Source organism: Herpailurus yagouaroundi, unplaced genomic scaffold (assembly GCF_014898765.1).
Source record: "Herpailurus yagouaroundi ecotype Mexico unplaced genomic scaffold, PumYag 77, whole genome shotgun sequence".
NCBI lineage: Eukaryota > Metazoa > Chordata > Mammalia > Carnivora > Felidae > Herpailurus > Herpailurus yagouaroundi.
The window spans coordinates 7,079,161-7,098,310 of record NW_024412388.1 but is presented as its reverse complement, the minus strand read 5'-3'; the positions used below and the strand labels follow the sequence as shown (position 1 = coordinate 7,098,310).

Below are 19,150 nucleotides of genomic sequence, written 5' to 3'. Positions count from 1 at the left end.
TTTGAGCTGCTTCCGAGAAGGGTGGGGAGGAGGTCAGAGTGACCTTCCTGTTTCTGCCATTTTTTCAAACTGCTTCAGCTTAAAATGTCCAACGTGACAAAGGGCCATATTTTGGGGTAGTGGCCTGAACCCTATTATTGCTTTTGGCTACTGTTCCTACCTGTTCCGTTCATGTAGTCCTTGGCCAGCTCAAATAGCCTCAGGTGCATGTTGGTGATAGGATTAAAGGAGCCACAAGCAAGAAGAACCACTTCTGTCTTCTCTGAATTCTCCATGCTAAGAATTTGAAGTTGTTGATCTAAATGGAAAACTCGGACACCCTGCTCGTTGTCTGCAAAGGAAAAGAACATACGTTCAGCTATAGGTCTTTAGTGGCCTTTCACATTCCCATTCCAAGTGAATGGATAAAAATATTTGGCTTCGGGGCACCTGGGTGGCTCAGTCGGTTAGGCGGCCAACTTCGGCTCAGGTCATGATCTCACGGTCCGTGAGTTCGAGCCCCGCGTCGGGCTCTGTGCTGACCGCTCAGAGCCTGGAGCCTGCTTCAGATTCTGTGTCTCCCTCTCTCTCTGTCCCTCCCCTGTTCATGCTCTGTCTCTCTCCGTCTCAAAAATAAATAAATGTTAAAAAAAATTAAAAAAAAATATTTGGCTTCGATGACAAGGACAGCCCCATTTCTCCACCCTTCCTTTTCACTGTGAATTTGCAGCTCCTGCCAGAAAGGGATGGAATCTCCTTCCCCCTCTTTGTGACTTGCTTCGGACAAGACAATGTGGCAGTTAGGACAGTGTGCTAGTTCTGAGCCCAGGCCTTTGAGGTCTGCACACTTCTGCTCTCTTTTGGCCTCCCTCCTCTGCCATGAAAACAAGCCAAGGCCAACCTGCTGGACAGAACACGCGGGAGACAGCTGGTGCCCCCGCTGACAGCCAACCACTGGCTGTGCGGCTGAGGCCATCCTGCACCAGCCAAACCGCAGACGACGTGCTCAGACACACAGCCCAGGTGAGATCAGCTGAGCCTGGCTTACATCAACAAACCCACAAGCTGACCCTAGACTCATAAGCAAAAATGAAATGTGCATGCTGCTGAAGTTTTATGACTGCCCTACTGTAGCTCCAGTTAGCTGATACAATGATGTTATCAACTACCACATAAACGGAACTCCCTGACAACCTGCCCTTCAAGACAGTAGTCGGCCTCTTAGTCAACACGATCACATTATCACTTTCAGCTCAGGAACAGTTTACAATTTACAAACCTTTTTTCGTATTATTCCATTTGATCCTTCTATAACCCTAATGAAGTAATACAAGACAACAGATTTAAACTTTTATTAAATGAACTCAGATAGATTCAGAAATTACGAGGCAGCAAAAGGCCCATAATGAAACCCAACAGTCATTGGCCACATCCTGCTCACCAAACCCTCTATGCAACTCCCTTAAAAGCAAGCACTTTTAACTTTTTCAGCTATTTCTTCTGGTAGATTCTACCATATTTCTATACTATGTGCTTATAATGCTATTTCTAAATTTATCCAAAGTAAACAGTACCTGTTTACTATGATGGTCCATGAGGATTAGCTCTCACACACCCTCACTGCCTATTCCCAAACTTCTACATGTATATCTATCTACAGTTTCTAGTCTGTGTTGAAAGCTGTCTTCTCCTAGAGTTGTGAAGGCATCGTTTGTAGATTGCAGTGTTAATAGCGATAAACCCAAAGTCACTCCCAATTCTGGATCCTTTGAATGTGACTTACATTTTTCCTCCCCTGAAGCTTGTGAGATCTTCTCTTTGTCCCCAGCGTTCCGAAATTTTACAATGATGTCCTCTATGTGACTCTATTTTCATCTGTTGTGCGGGGCACTGGGCAGACCCTTTCAAACTTGAGGCTCATAAACTTCAGTTCTGGGAAAGGTCCTTGAATGATGACATTCTGCCTTCCGTTTTCTTTGTTCTCTTTGGAAATGGCTATTATTTGGAGCTGAGGCAGCTGGACTGGTCTTCTCATTTTCTCTTCTTTTCCCTCTTTCCTTTAAGCTCTAATTTCTAGATATTCTCAACTCCATCCTCCATCTGTTGAGCTGATTTTCAGTTCTGCTATTATAGCCTTCATTTTATTTATTTATTTTTTTTTCTTTTTCTTTTTTTTTTTTTTTTTATAGCCTTCATTTTAAAGACCTTTGTCCTCTAGGGGCGTCAGGGTAGCTCAGTCGGTTAAGCGTCCGACTCTTGATTTCTGCTCAGGTCGTGATCTCACGGTTTGTGGGGTTGAGACCCGTGTCGGGCTCCGTGCTGACAATGTGGGGCCTGCTTGGGGTTCTCTCTCTCTCTCTGCCCCTCACCTGCTTGTGCTCTCTCTCTCTCTCTCTCAAAATAAATAAATAAACTTAGAGAAAAAAAAAAAGACCTTTGTCCTCTAAATGTTCCTTTTTATGGTGTTCTGTTCTTTCACCAATGCATTCTCTTATCTCTCTACCAACATGAATGATACATTTTCAGTTTCTTTCAACAAGAGCTGATAGGAAGTTCCGAGTGGGTGAGTAGGGCCCATGTACAATGGACTTCACTGTATGGTAACCTGGCAGTCAGTGTTGCAGGTCTCGCCCCTGGGACTGGCCGGATTCCACAGAACAGTATCCTCCAATCTCCGGTCTGTTATAGCACAACAGTTAAGAACCTGTGCTCTGTGGGGCACCTGGCTGGCTCAGTTGGTAGAGCATGCAACTCTTGATCTCTGGGTCACGAGTTCAAGCCCCACGTTGGGCAGAGACGTTATTAGAGACATTATTGGGGGGAGGTGGGGGGCGGGAAGCAACCTATGCTCTGAAACCAGACTGCCTGCATAGAAATCACCTACATGGGCTGGATGACCCAGGACAACCTGACCTTAACCTAATCTTCCTTTGTCCCGGTTTTCTCAGTCTTAAAATAGAGAAAATAACAGTACCTACCTTGTGACCATCATGAGGATTAAGCGAGACAGTACACGCAACTGCTTTTGACAAGAAATAAACACACTGTGAATGTAGCTACTATTAATGCTGCACATAATGTCGCTATAGTTCAACTCTTTTTAATCTACAAAAACATGAATTTCAAATGGTTCAACCAAACATTATTACTCTATTGACTCTGGTTTTTTTCCTGGAGGGTTTTTCTCCCAGAACTCATTCTCTAATGTGGACTGAAAGTCTCTAATCCTTTGTACGGCTATCATTCTGAAACCTTTTTCATCTCTCTTCTGAGTCAGATCCCCTATTTCTGAGGACCGCATCATGTCTTTCTTGGTTTATGTCCTGATTTTTCTAGAACGTATCCTCAAGTAGCTTCATAATAAAAGGTACATGGGAAATAAGTTTGGTTATGTCTTTATCCTTCCTTCAGAGATGAACAGCTTAGTTGAGAAAAAAGCAAGTTGAAATTATTTTCTTTTAAAATTATGAATGCATTTCTTCATTGTCTCCTAGCATACCACACTATTGCTGAAAGTCTAATGCCATTCTGATTCTTTTCCTTTTTTACATACCTTTTTTCTTTTTGGAAGATTTGTAGGATGTCTCCCTTATCCCCAATGCTCTGAATCTGAAATGCCACAATGTTGTGTCTTAGTGGGGGTCTTTTTCATTCATTGTGCTGGGAGTCAGCTGAAGAGGTTCAGAATGTGCCAGTTTGGCATGTGGATTATTTTGAGCAGAAGGTACTGAGAACCCTGTGGGCTCAAGAGAAACTTCTGCCCCTCCCTTAAGAACACAGAAGAATCTAAATTGGAGGTCTTAGAATAAGGGTTATTAGGGGAGATAAATTTTATCTGAGTGACCCATCTGTATAGCAGGGCAAATGTCTAATTACCAAACATGTTTTTATCGCCCCACAAAGTGCATTACTCTCCTCTGAAAACACAGACCCCTACCCCTTCTGACTTCAGAGTGACATACAGACCTCATGTTGCCTGACTTTGGAATTCCCGTGTCCATGTGGATCCCCCATATGTACACCTGTTACAGTTGTTTTATTCCTCTTAACCCCTCTCATGTCACTCTGATTCTTAGTCCAGCTAGAAAGACTTCTGAGAACACAGGAGTTCTTGCTCCCCAACACAGTGAGCCTTCAAATCTCTTAAACTCAAATCACTCAGTTTTGGGTTTTTTGATAAACTGCTTATTAACTATCAAAAAATAGTTTTGTTATTGTAAAATTTAAAAAAATATTTTTTTAAGTTTATTCACTTATTTTGAGAGAGTGCATACGCACGAATGGGGAGGGACAGAGAGCAAGGGAGTGAAAGAGAATCCCAAGCAGGCTCTGCACTGTCAGCACGGAGCCCCAAGCAGAATTTGAACTCACGAACCGTGAGCTCATGACCTGAGCCGAAACCAAGAGCCGGACGCTTAACTGACGCCACCCAGGCGTCTCTAAAAAATATTCTTATATATCCAAATTATGTTTCAAAAGAATCATTCTGAGAGCTTATAAATATAATTCCAATGATGCCAAATTGCTAGAAGCATGTGGGGAACTTTGGGGAAATTACCTATACAGGCTGGAGTATTTTTCCAATTAATGTAGAAATACAATGAAAGATAATAAACACACAGCTGTATGATACTTTTCAATGGATAAAATGTGTTCACACACCTACCATTCAAGCCTCACCACCAAAAACAAATTTGGCCAAAGTCATTTAGCTTGTTCCAAAAAATAAGCTATTGTTAGATATTTCGTTTTTCTAGTTAATCTTCCACCTCTGGACATTTAGGTCTTTCTAACTTTTCAGTATTACAAACATCTGAGATCAATAGTGGGTTGAAAATGCGCTGGAAATAGAGGCTGTCATATACCTCGCTGTGCACTTCCAAGACTTCCCAGTGCTCAAACAACCTGTGTCAGGACCACTGATTTATAGCCCAACAATGTCTAGACCCAAGTGCCAGGGTGACCAAGTCACTTTTGCTCAGATTCTATGCTCTCATTGGACAAAGACAGTGAGTGGTAGACCCAGGGCCACTTGATTCCTGATTCCTAGACTCACTCATCAAAAGAAAAATGGGAGACCTGGGTGGCTCAGTAGGTTGAGCATCTGACTTTAAAAAAAAATTTTTTTTTTTTACATTTATTTATTTTTGAGAGACAGAGAGAGACAGCGTGAGCAGGGGAGAGGCAGAGAGAGAGGGACACACAGAATCAGAAGCAGGCTCCAGGCTCCGAGCTGTCAGCACAGAGCCCAATGCGGGGCTCAAACCCACGAACCATGAGATCATGACCTGAGCCGAAGTCAGATGCTTAACCGATTGAGCCACCCAGGTGCCGCCTGACTTTTTTTTTTTTTTTTTTTAATGTTTATTTACTTCTGTAGGCGACAGAGAGACAGAGTGTGAGCTGAGGAGGAACAGAGAGAAAGAGAGATACAGAATCCGAAGCAGACTCCAGGTTCCGAGCTGTCAGCACAGAGCCCAACGCGGGGCTCAAACTCACAAACCATGAGATCGTGACCTGAGCCGAAGTCAGACGCTTAACTGACTGAGCCACCGGGCGTCCCTCACTGACTCTTGATTTCAGCTCAGGTCATGATCTCATGGTTTGAGATCGAGCCCTGAGTTGGGCTCTGTGCTGACAGCATGGAGCCTGCTTGGGATTCTCTCTCTCCTCTCTTTCTTTCAAAAGAAATAAATAAAAAAAGGTGCCGGGGCAGGGGGGCGGGGGGGGGGCCCCCTAGGCATTAAACCAGAGCTGTGTAGTTTGGAAATGAGCCCTCCTGGTTGAGGAGATGAGAAAAGTGCATGTTAACCCCTTAGGCAATGGGGACCTTTGAAGGTTTCTGAGCAACAGAGTTACAACACGGTTCTACACAATGTTTTAGAAAAATAATAAGACATGGGGACTTACAACCTTAATTGATTTTATCAGCTTAACCAAATCACTTAATTACAAGTCTTAAGTTTCCATATCTGTAAAACAGTGATAATGACAACCAATTTCAGTCACCGTGAGGATTAATTCTGAGACTAACACATGGCAACGTGCTTGCATATTCCCTAGAACAGTGCTAAAATAAACGGCAGCTGTTACTTGGGAGGGAAGTGACAACACTGATGATGGTGATGCTGTGGGATTAACTGGAAGGGGCAAAACAAGACCAGTTACAAGTCATGTGACTGGAAGGCCAGTTACAAAGTTATGAGTCCCTCAATTTAAATAGTGAGAATGGAAATAAACATTTATTCAATAAACATCTGAGGCTTTCTCCCAACAAAGCATAGTGGTAGGGGTCACAGGGACACTGCTAATTGTTGATAAGAAATAAAGAGAGAAGGGTCGGTAATGCTCCACACAGCACTTCAAAAAATGAGTTAATTCATAAGAATGATTTAAATGTCCTACCTTTCAATTATCAGCTCAAGGATGATACCAGGGTTCACTTGAGGCTTGTTCCCACCCCTCCCATCCTTACCCCCCAATTCCCATACAGAGTGCCTGTGGTTATTGGGGTGGTGGTGACTACGACATGCCCCGACAGGGCCCACAGGGAAATCAGGGTATCCTGCCAGCTTCTGAGCATGATCAATGACAGCCTGTCAGTTCCAGCCCCGCCCACCTCAAGTTTCAGACACCACTCCCCATGGGAGATTGAGCTGTGGGCAGGAAGAACAATAAAGCTGTAAGGGGAGGTTTGGGTCCCCAAGGAGCTGTCTGCTGTTCAGGGAAGGACAGAACAAAGAGCTTAGAGCTCCTCCCCAACCTTGGGGATGCACTCAGGTTTCCTGTCTCCCCACCCCCCTCGGGGGAAAGGCTGGGGAAGGGGCTGGAGCAAGCTGATCTCTTAGCTAAAGGAAGCTTTCTCCCTGGTCACATTCACAACCTATCTCAAGTATCCAGCTCAGTTCTATTAATTCATCATGAACACAGACAACTTGAGCTCACACTAGACTCTAGACCTTTAAAACCACTGAAGAATTAAGTTACAGCCAGCCTCCACTGTAGCCCAGGGTGTTTAAAAAAACAAGGATCCGTCCCTCTCCAAGGAAAAGTACTTCCTCTGTATCGCTGCAAGGTACCAGAATATGTGGGTAGGGAAAGGGGACAAGCTGGTGACAAATGGGAGGAGTAGTTTGGAAGCTCTAACAGGGCCGTTCTGGATCCTCCTTGCTTTGCTCCAGGTGCTCAAGGACCAGCATCCCCATGATTCACTTCTGTCTGGCCCACACGGCCTACCACCTGCACTGCTGGCTGCCGAGATCATACCGGCTCAGGCTGTAAGTGTCCCTTCCCCAGCTTGCTATAACAAAAAACTCATTTCTTCCTGAGACAGTCTTGACATTGAACTAAAATTTACTTTCAATTTTTAAATCACATTTTTCTTTTAAAAAACTGAAATATAGCTGATGTATAATACTTTCTTAAATTTTTTTAAAGTTTATTTATTTTGAAAGAGACAGACACCGTGTGAGAGGCAGAGGGGCAGGGAGAGGGAGAGAGAATCCCAAGCAGGCTCAGTGCTGCCAGCACAGAACCCTACAGGGGGCTCGACCCCATGAAACCATGAGACCACAACCTGAGCCAAAACCAAGAGTTGGATGCTTAACTGACTGAGCTACCCGGGCACCCCGTGACTTTCTCAGGTTTGAAAAATACAGAGATGTAAACATTAATGAAACATTTTTTAAACATTAAGTCAGTTTTTTCAATGTTAACATTGAAAAAGTCAACCATCTTGTAACATTTCAGAATGCTCAATATAATTAAATCTATGTTGACTGAATGTTAATGCGTTGACTTGTCAACCGATTGGAATTTATACCCCTAAAAAGATGCTATTCCTTTCAAAAAGGTCCCATCAAGCCTCTAACTGTATTCTAGTTGTAACAATGTTTCACTGCTTTAAACAGTCTTGGGGTATATTTTGAGACTATTTTTTTTTTTAATACTTTCAACAGGGATAAATCTTTGTCTTTGGGTAGATTTAATTTCTCCAGATACCCTAAGGTCCCTCAGTGCTAAACCTCATTAATAAAATAATCAAGGTAAATAACAGAGCTTATGATGAAGAAAGAGAACTATCAGTTACTGAGGAAGATCTTATATGCATGGATCTTGTATTATTATTTTCAGATTAAGATATTCTCATATGCATGAATTTTATATTACACTATCTTATGTTGCATGTAAGTACATGTAATTTCAAAAGAATTTCAAAAATGAGCAGAAACAGCAGACTTCATCTGGTTGTGGAAGCTGGGTGGGTTGGCTTACTCTGGTCATTGGTTACACCCCATGTGAACCAGGTGGCAGGAGGCAGCGGCTGGCACAGCACAGGGCCATGGTCAGGACTCTCAGACCCGGCTCCAAACTCTAGCTCTATCACTACTGGGTGTTTGTCCTTGGACAAGACACTTAGTCTTTCTGAGTCTGTTTCCTCATTTATAAAATGGGGAACCAGAGTCCCTATCTCATTGGATTTTGTGCATATTAAATACGAAAGTGAATAAAAATGTTTGACACATTGTCTACTCACGATGAATGTTAAGTTTCACTATTATCTGTGAGTTGTCTTAAGGCATGAACTTACAAGTCACAGTAAAGGAACCAAGGTTCTAAAGATCCCTTGGGGACCAGTATCCACAGCGCCTGCTACGTAGTAGGAGTTCAGGAAATGGCAGTGCTAATCTTTGTGAAGTTTTATTAGACATAATTGTGCTCAAGTGGAATGGATCTCAAGTCACCTTTGTTATGTTTAAAACTTTCTCTCTGTGGTCTAATGTGACACTGTCATGAAACAGAACCTAAATTCGGTTTCTTGAAGCCATCTGATCACTAAAGAAGTAATGTAAAACGTAACTCGCTGTGTCTCACGCAGCCAAGTGACGGTGTTCTTGTTTGGGACCACCGCTCTAGTCCTCCAGCTGTATGTTCTGCTAAGGTAAGTGTTTTCACCCCCCGCCCCCAGCACAGGGCAGCTCAGCATGTGGGCCTGACCTCTGGAGATGGTTCTGGTGCGCTCTGCCGTTCCTGTGATGAGTTTAACTGCAGCCTGACCCATGTTTTCGCCCCTGTTATCAACGGTGGTCACCTGCTTCACCTCTTTGAAAAAGTCAAAAATCTCAACATGAACAGAACACTTGGGATTTGGGCAGATCGAGTTTTAACACTTCCTTCTTTTAGTACAAGAAGCTGTTAGATGGGAGACGAGGGCACCAATGTCGCCACTTACGGATTCCCTAGAGCCCAGTCTCAACAGCCTAGCGTGAGCTAACATCTGCAGGGCCGAGGGCGACACAGATATACGTGACCAGATTATGACTTGATACCTTATTTCAGATTCTATGTCGGACATTAGTCTTGCGGAAAAGGTCGGTCAGCTACTAACTCTGTCACTGGACAAATGAAATAAATGCAACCCGATACATTCAGAATAAAAAACTGCAGCTCTAAACATGTGGAAAGTCTGGAATGATCTGAAAACTGAGAATCCACAAAAGGGACAAAACGGAAATGGGAACTGTGACACTCCCTGGAATTAGCCTAATTCCAATTTTCCAACTTAGGTCCTAGGAGTTTTGTGTGCGGTCAGACCAACTTCCTTACTCCAGAAGGCCAGAACTCCCACAAACTATCTTCTTGGTATTTTCCACCCAAATGTCAAGTTAACATGAATTAGAAAGATAGTAAACATTATTTGTCCACCGATCGGAAATATTAACAACTCTCAATATTACTAGTAGGCTATTTAGCAGCGTTAATTTGCAGTTAATAAAAGGGAGTTGCCTGGAACCAAATGAACCCAGGGCCAGAATTCAGATTAGAATTCAAGGGTCAGTGCCTTCTGGTATCGCGCTTTCAGGGCGAATTTCTTCCAATAATTGATAAATTAATGTAGGACCCTGTGTATTGATTTTAGACCCAGATCTTCCCGATACTGCGGGCAATCTCTCCTTACCAACCTGGTTGGTAATATCATCTTTACTTTCCTCACAATTGGTAAGTGTACATCCATCAAGCACTTATTACGTGCCTACTGTCCGTCAGACACCGCTGAGACCAAAATGGGGAAGATGGGACTTCCTGCCCTTCAGGAGCTCACAGACTGAAACTTAAGAAAAAAATTCATGTTTAAAATTCAGGTGAAGGAAATTTTTTTTTTTTTTTTTAATTTTTTTTTCAACGTTTATTTATTTTTGGGACATAGACAGAGCATGAACGGGGGAGGGGCAGAGAGAGAGGGAGACACAGAATCGGAAACAGGCTCCAGGCTCTGAGCCATCAGCCCAGAGCCCGACGCGGGGCTCGAACCCACGGACCGCGAGATCGTGACCTGGCTGAAGTCGGACGCTTAACCGACTGCGCCACCCAGGCGCCCCGTGAAGGAAATTTTTAAAGTTCCTTAGCAACCTTCTGGAGAAGGTTGTCCTTCTGGTGGTCCTAACCTTTGAGTATGAAACCGAGTTAAGTTAAATGCAAACATTTTGTGTTGGTGTCATAAAATTCTTTAGCTATAAAAATTACTAGATTCATTTACTCATTTAATAAACAGTTACTGAACTGGAGACGATACCGTGTAGAAGAACAAGGACCTCAACAACTTGAAATAAAAAAGTAATAGAGAAGCCGTGGACTCTGAAATGTGGAGTTTTAGGAATGTCTTAATTAATACATTTCAATTATCTTTGCCTGTGTGTGCTTAGAAGACTGATGTGTAATTTTTTTTTTAACATTTATTTATTTTTGAGACAGAGAGAGAGAGCATGAACGGGGGAGGGTCAGAGAAAGAGGGGGACACAGAATCTGAAACAGGCTCCAGGCTCTGAGCAGTCAGCACAGAGCCCGATGCGGGGCTCGAACTCACGGACCGTGAGATCATGACCTGAGCCGAAGTTGGACGCTTAACCGACTGAGCCACCCAGGCGCCCCGAGTGATATGTAATTTAAATAAAAACTATGCCTACAGTTTTTCAAAGACTTTTATCCATTTAAATAATCTCTAGATCCAATATGGGTCTCGAACTCACAACCCCGAGATCAAGAGTTGCATGCTCCACTGACTGAGCCAGCCAGGCATTGTCCCTAAACTTTAATGAAAAAATCGTTACCGAAGGCCTCGGGCACTGCTCTAACTGCTCTAGAGTCTCCCACTGAATCGCAGCTCCACAAGAGGCGATGAAGCAGGTAATGGTGGCAAGCACTGGCTTTGGAGACAGAGGGAGGCCAGTTGAAACATTCACTCCATGACAAGTTACTTAACCTCTCTGAGCTCCCCCCACCTCATTTGTAACCTGGAGATAAATTACCTGCTTCCTTTTGCTAAGGCTTAAATGAGATAACAGGAATCATCAAACAAAACAGTCATAGTTCCTATTACCAACACCACCAATATTAAGAACACAACCTATATTGAAGGAAAACCTTAGCCTGGCTGGGTTTTGAGCATGAGTCCCACAGGAGGGAAGCGAGGAAACATACACTGTTTAGGCGTGCATTCAAGAATGTATTTCTGTGGGCCGCCTGGGTGGCTCAGTCAGTTTAGCGTCAGACTCCTGATTTCCACCCAGGTCATGACTCACAGTAAGGGAGTTCGAGCCCTGCAAAGGGCTCTGCACTGATAATGCGGAGCCTGCTGGTGATTCTCCCTCTTTCTCTGCCCTCCCCCACTCACAATTTCTCTGTCTCTCTCAAAATAAATAAACTTAAAAAAAAAAAAAAAGAATGTATTTCAGAGATAATTAAACCTAGTAAATCGATGCTGCTCTGATGTCCTTTTAGGTTTTACTGTGCTGTTTACGCAGATGGAGCCCGTCCCACAGGCACTCAAGAGGATGTTTGCTGTATTTGGTGTGGGATCCCTCAGTGAAGGAGCCTATACCGTGGTGTTAACAGTTTTGGCAACTGACTGTGTATGTTTTTAAGTACTGAATTTCTAAAGGCTCATCTTAATCTGAAAGCTTGACTGTACATAATACACCATTAGTCTTCAATATTTTCTACTCACAGTAAAAATAGAGGTATGTAGAGACAGAATTCTTAATTAGACACGTGCCACAGTTTAAAACAATTCACCAGGGAAAGTTTAAAAATTCCAGGAGAGGGGCGCCTGGGTGGTTCAGCTGGTTAAGCGTCTGACTTTGGCTCAGGTCATGATCTCATGATTCCTGAGTTCGAGCCCCACATCAGGCTCTGTGCTGACATCTCAAGAGCCTGGAGTCTGCATCAGATTCTGTCTCCATCTCTCTCTCTCTCTCTCCATCTCTCTCTCTCTCTCTCGGCCCCTCCCCTGCTTATGTTGTTTCTCTCTCAAAAATAAGCAAACGTTAAAAAATAAATAAATAAAAAATTCCAGGAGAGATTTTTGTTTTTGCGGATAAATTCTACTGTATTAGACTAAAAAAAAAAAAGTTGAGCTACCGCTGAAGAGTGGAGCTGTTGGACTGCATTTTGCAAAGTATGCAGCAAGCCTTCCATCTCCTGCTAAGCTGGGGCCATTGTTTAAATCCTTTTGGCAAAAACACTGTAAATAGGGGTTCCAGTTAAAAGACAAGTATTCCTCACAGTGCTTTTCTCCTCCCAAATACAGGAAAAAACGACCCCGGAACTTTACTACTTGTCTGTGCTGCTGTCGGTGGGCAGCTTGGTTTCCACAGGTGAGCGAAACTTCCCGAGCAACGTGTCCTTGTCAAAGGCTTAGCAGTCCTTCAAGGCAGTAAATGCTCAGGCAGGGCTGTCCTGTTGTAAGAGAAGCCCGGTTCCTCCTAAAGCCAGAGCTCCAAGAAGCACAGTAATTAGAAAAGCGAAGTAAAGAGGCAGCACAGAGGGTTAGAAGGGAAATAAAATGCCACCCTTTTCATGCGGTTTCCACTGCATTTAATTAGATCCCCTTCTTCATCCTGCAGTACTTTTCTCGGGCCTGGGGCTGACCTGGCTGGGCAGTGGGACCCGTGCACGACCAGGCGCTACATCAACGGTCTGATGTTGGCATCTGAGGCCTGCTGGTCTCCCGCCTCCCACAGAGGTCGTCGGCAGGCCAGGCCTCTCTCAGCAGCCCCGCCACCTGACAGCTGCCCGGGAACAGGTCAGCTCCTACCCTGCTACTCCCGAGTGAAGTGGTCAGCTGACATCACAGCTAAGACAACAGGAAGCACATCAAAACCAGTCATCTGAAAGAAAGTTGTCTTTAAGTATTAATTAGTACGGACAATGAATAAAAAGGAACAGTTCAACCCAAATCACCAGATTGACACCACGACCAAATTCGCCCCAAATAAGGACGTTCTTTCAAGATCATTACTCTCTCTGAATCTCCTTTTTTATTTCATGAAAATATTGTCATCAGCTGGATAGCTGCTATAGAAATAAGCACTGAAAAGGAAGAAGGAAAATGTGAATCTTAGCAATGAACAAAGGTTTAGTTTCAGGCACCTGGCTAGCTCAGTCCGTTAAGCATCTGACTTCGGCTCAGGTCATGATCTCACAGTGTGTCAGGTGGAGTCCCACATCGGGTGAGCTCGAGCCCCACTTCGGGTGAACATGAGCCCTGCTTCGGGTGAGCCCCGCTTCTCTCTCCCTCTAGCTCTCTCTCTCTCTCTCTCTGCCCCTCACTCACTTGCGAGCACTCTCAAAAAAAAAAAAAAAAAAAACCTAAAAACCTCACAAAGGTTTGGTTTCAAAAAAACAGTGATTCACATTGTGTATTTGAACAATTTATTGTTCTTTAAAAACGTAGTGGGAAATTTTAGAATAAAACTAACCACAATCTCCTCCCCACGGGTTACAAAAATCTTTTGCATCACAACAGTCGATTGTTGTCTAGAGAAAATAGCCAATTGACCTACATGATGGTTTTTGCCTTCTTGCTTTTTCTGTGTGTATTCATAGATTCTGAGGTTTCTTAGCAGGAGCTAGTTAATCACAGATGCTCTCCACATCTTTAGGAAGGAGACACAACTCTATTTCTTGAGAAAAAGAACTATCTATTGGTAGGAGGATCAAATTCAATATAAACATCTCCCAACACATCTATGACAGGCACAGACCTTCACAAGTGGGAATGACTGTTTCCACCTGTTTCTCTATTCAGGTGGCCCCTGCTGGAGGCGAAGTTACCTAACAAACACACTATCCATCCAACATGCTGACATTTCTGAGTGCTTTCCAAATTCCAAACCTAGTGTTGAAACTTAGGAATTAGGAACTTGATGGGGGCGCCTGACTGGCTTAGTCTGTAGAGCATGCAACCCCCAATCTCCAGGTTGTGAATTCGAGCCCCACATTAAGCGTAGAGATTACTTTTTAAAAAACAAAAAATACAAAAAAACTCTCCAAATTCTCAGGCGCCTGGCTGGTTCAGTTGGTAGAGCATGCGACTCTGCATCTTGGGGTTGTGAGTTCAGGCCCAACATTGGGTGTAGAGCTTACTTAAAAAAATAAATAATAAATAAAACAAACTAACAAACATATATACCTCAGAAACAAACCAAGTATGTATGTTTACTAGCTGGAATTTAAATAAAAACTTGGGAGAAAAAAAAGAAACCTGAGTAACCCATACATTAGCCATGAAAGCCCCTGAAATAATTCTTACTATGATTGACACAAACTTTTTAAAAGTAACACAACCTAGGAGCGCCTGGGTGACTCAGTTGGTTAAGCATCCGACTTCAGCTCAGGTCATGATCTCACAGTTCGAGCCCCTCATCAGGCTCTGTGCTGACAGCTGGGAGCCTGGAACTTGCTTCAGATTCTGTGTCTTCCTCGCTCTCTGCCCCTCTCCCATTCGAGCTCCCTTCCTCTCTCTCTCACTCTCTCTCACAAAAATAGACATGAAAAAAATTTTTAAGTAACATAAACTTTTATGTTCTCCTGACTTCGTTAACCAAATATTAACATATCAGATAAACATCAATATATCTCAAATAATATTTGTATTAGAATTTCCTTTTTTTTTTTTGATCTGTCTTATCCCACCCCCCAAACCTGATCTACCTGAAAACTTCAGGTAATGACAACTCCATCCTTCCAGTTGCTAAGACCAAGTACTCTAAACTATCCTTAATGCCTTTTTGCCCCTCACACCCCATTGGGAAGTCCTAATGGCTCCATCTTCAAAATATATTCAGAATCCAATTATTTTTCACTATTTGGAACATTTAAGTTTATTTATTTTGAGAGAAACAGAGAGAGCATGAGTGGGGGAGGGGCAGAGAGAGAGAGGGAGAGTGAGAATCCCAAGCAGGCTCCTCATGATCAGTGCACAGAGCCCAACATGGGGCTCGAACTCACAAAACCGTGAGATCATCACCTGAGCTGAAATCAAGAGGCAGACGCTTAACTGACTGAGCCACCCAGGTGCCCCACTGTTGGGAAAATTTTAACTGACTTTCTAAATGCAAGAGGCTGCTTAAGACCAAGGCTGCTTCGTATTTCTTTCCTTCCTTCCTTCCTTCCTTCAAGTTTTTATTAATTTCAGTAATCTCTACACCCAACATGGGGCTCAAACTCACAATTAAGAGCCATGTGCTCTTCTGAGACAGCCAGGCGCCCCTATTTCTGTATCTTGAAGTTACGCAACATTCCTAACTTCAGAAAGTAAAATCACGCTTTTTTTTTTTTTTAATGTTTATTTTTGAGAGACAGAGAACGGGTCGGGGAGGGGCAGAGAGAGGGAGTCACAGAATCTGAAGCAGGCTCCAGGCTCTGAGCTGTCAGCAGGCAGGGCTCAAACCCACAAACCGTGAGATCACAACCTGGGCTGAAGTCGGATGCCCAACCAACTGAGCCACCCAGGAGCCCCAAAATCACATTTCTTAACTGATAAACATAACTTGAAGCATAATTTAAAACAGTATTTTAACCCGTAACGTATAAAACTGAATTTTCATTTACTTTAATGGTTTTATTACCCCCAAACCAAACCTGGTTTCATGAGAGTTAATTTCATTAAGAAACATTTATTTCATGCTACTAATACCATATGAAATATAAATTATGCTCTTTCCGATATGAGCAAAATTTATGAAATATTCTGAAACTGTGCTACCTTTTAGCTGCTGCACAGTTTAGAGAACCACCTCACAGACTAAGGAAATTCTCTATGACCTATGTTGGCTCAGAAGCGAAGTATCTTCTGTTGAGCACCTATTTTTATGGGGAATGCTTTGTTTTGGGGTTCTTATTCTGGAGCCTGGCTTCAGGAATATAACATCCCTGAATGTATAAGCAGAATGTAGGGTATGTGTACATATGAGCAGCTTTCTGGGAGGATGTCAAGGGAAGTTTGAGAAGCTAAAAATAAGTATTAGGGGCACCTGGCTGGGTCAGTCGGGGGAGCATGCAACTCTTGGTCTTGGGGTCATGAGTTTGAGCCCCATGTTGGATATAAACATTACTTAAATAAAGAAACTTTAACAATAAGTAAATAAATAAATAAATAAATAAATAAATACAGTAAGCACTAAACTCATTAAATTTAGTATATAAAAAAATACCAGGGGTGCCTGGCTGGTTCAGCCAGTAGAGTGTACAACTTAAAAAAAAAAAATTTTTTTTCTAATGTTTATTTATTAATAACATTAATAAATTAATTAATGAGACAGAGCATGAGCAGGGGACAGGCAGAAAGAGAGGGAGACACAGAATCCAAAGCAGGCTCCAGGCTCTGAGCTGTCAGCACAGAGCCCAACACAGGGCTCGAACCCACAAACCGTAAGATCATGACTTTAACTGACTGAGCCACCCAGGCCCCCCTAGAGTGTGCAACTCTTGATCCTAGGGTTATGGGTTTGAGCCCCACATTGGGTGTAGAGCTTGCATTAAAAAAAAAAAAAGTAAAAAACCCCTTGACTTTGACATCTATCATTGCTCATTTAAAGTTAAAGAAAAAAACAAACAAACTGGGGCACCTAGGTGGCTGAGTTCGTTGAGCAGCCAACTTTGGCTCAGGTCATGATCTCATGGTTTGTGGGTTCAAGCCCTGCCTCAGGCTCTGTGCTGACAGCTCAGAGCATGGAGTCTTCAGATTCCCTGTCTCCCTCTCTCTCTGCCCCTCCCCCGCTCTGTCTCTCTGTCTCTTTCTCTAAAATTTAAAAAACAAAATTCATGCTCTTAACTATGTCACAAAATTGACCACAGTACAAGCTATCTACTGGTAGACGTTTAAAAGAGGTCCACATGTTCAGAGAGCCTTTGGCTCATGTACTTCTTGTTAAGCCACTCGAGTTTCACCTGCCCCAGCATTTTTCCTACCTAGCTGGAGCAAACCATCCTCTCTGGGCTCCCATCCCAAGTCCAAGTTAAAATGTCCTAAACTCCTGCAGCTGCCAAGTAGTATTTCCCAGTTATGACTCCCAACTCTGAGGTTATTTCCCCCAATGCTCTCTCCAGTAACTACCAACCTAACATGTTTTTTTTTTTTTTTTTTTTTTTTTTTTTTTTTTTTTACAATTTCTTCTCTTCCCTCCCCACCCCCCTCCAAAACCTGGATTCTATTTTTGTTTGACAACTGGGACCCAAACCAAGTTCTCTTACTTATGCTCTAGGAACGCTTTTCATTATCCATTAGCTCTAAACAAGAACCCAAAGAACACCGTCAGCACAGAAGTGCTAAGTCAAATCAAGTCACTGAGAAAGAGGAGCAGGTAAGCACAGCGCATCATCAAGGGAGGCCCTTCCTCTACAGCTACCGCCACCACTCATACTCAGACCGACACAAATGCCTGAACAGAACACCCTATCATCATCGTCATCATCAAAATTAGGGGAAGTACACAATGAGCAAATGTTTATTTAGCAAGTTCCTCAATCTGGGAAACAGAATATTTTTCAGTTTTGTTTTGTTTAGCACTGATCCTATTTGTCTCCGAGAGCTCCGCGTCACTCAATGCACGTAACCGAAATTAAGAGATAATTGCATTAATGTAACAGTCACTTACTTTCACAAAGGAAATTCTGTGAACCTGAAGCGTTTTTGCAAGGTAGGTTATGGGGACCATTCCAACTGCGTCAAGTCTTCAGTTGGGCTGGAACAGTGATTTCACATCCAAATTGTAACTCTGAAAAGCAATTTATGGTAATAAGTAGGAAATTCTACAATTAGAACTGGCAGAAGTAATTCATTCTGGTAGGATTCTATGGTAACCTCTGTTTGGCGTGGCTGGAATAGCTTTAAAGACAACACCCTTGGGGGAGGGGGGAGGACCTGGAGGGCTCAGTTGGTTAAGCCATCGTCTCTTGATTTAGTAGAGGTCATAATCCCACAGTTCGTTCCCAAGATCGAGCCCCAATCAGGCCCCGCGCTGACGGCATGGAGCCTGCTTGGGATTCTCTCGCACGCTCTCCCAAAAAAATAAATTAATTTTTTAAAAAACCCAAAGTTTTAAAGGCAACACCTCTGCAACAAGTTTGCCGTGAAGCCTGATGTGGTCTTGGGGACCACGGACTCAAGGAGAAGGGCTGGGAACACCAGAAAATGGTTTCCGCCCAGTTTTCTCAGTAACTTTTAACTTGTTGCCCAAGAGCGAGTAGTGTCCTCAAGGGACGTGTCAATCCGCTTCTGGGAAGATGGGTCTCGCCTTTACACGTGGAAAAGGGATTTCGGAGGAAACAGAAGTCCTCCAGAATGGAGAACTTTCTCCTCCGCCCTCCACCCACCTCCGCCAAACACAAGAAGCCTCTAGAAAAGGACTGATTGATTGACTGACTGACTTTACTTACTTTACTCGCTTATTTATTTTTACCTGTTCAGAGGGGGCCAGAGGAAAATTTAGCGAGTCTTTTGGTTCCACGTTAAGATGGAAAGAATGAAGGGGCAAGACTCCCTGCCCCAAGTTTGAATGTGACCTTGCCTGGAAGACCGCTATATCTGCCCCTCAAGGACCCCGCCATCTTGAACTCCCCTCGCCGTGCGACAAAAAGAGTCCCGGGTTGACTCCCCTAAAGCCTGGTTTCTCAAGGGCTCCAGCCAGGGGGCTTACCACGCACGTCCTCAGGGTCGACCGGCCCGAATCCTCCCGGAGAGAACCCGCAGCCCGGACGCCAGAAACGGAAACACCCGCGCCCGCATCCTCATTGGCTCCTGGGGGCCGGAAGTGTATGCGTCTGGCGGAAGTGCTCCTACTGCGAGCGTCCGCCCGGTCCGGACCCTCAGGTAGGCGGGGCCCCTGGCTCC

General features: G+C 43.6%; 1 protein-coding gene across 2 annotated transcripts in view; it reads right to left on the bottom strand.

Annotated features, from left to right (window-relative positions):
- The window catches only part of NMNAT1 (nicotinamide nucleotide adenylyltransferase 1), a 24,203-nt gene extending 5,126 nt beyond the window's left edge, over positions 1–19,077 (bottom strand). Inside the window, exons 1-3 of one of the 2 annotated variants that reach the window (XM_040460698.1) lie at positions 18,957–19,077; positions 17,916–18,035; positions 161–331 (exon numbers count right to left, since the gene is read on the bottom strand). In XM_040460698.1, the coding sequence (XP_040316632.1) occupies positions 161–275 (115 nt within the window). In that variant the 5' untranslated portion in view covers positions 276–331; positions 17,916–18,035; positions 18,957–19,077. Of the gene's footprint in view, positions 1–160; positions 332–17,915; positions 18,036–18,719; positions 18,888–18,956 lie in introns of those variants that run through there. The other variant, XM_040460705.1, reaches the window with a different exon arrangement.
- Positions 19,078–19,150: the final 73 nt, after the last annotated feature.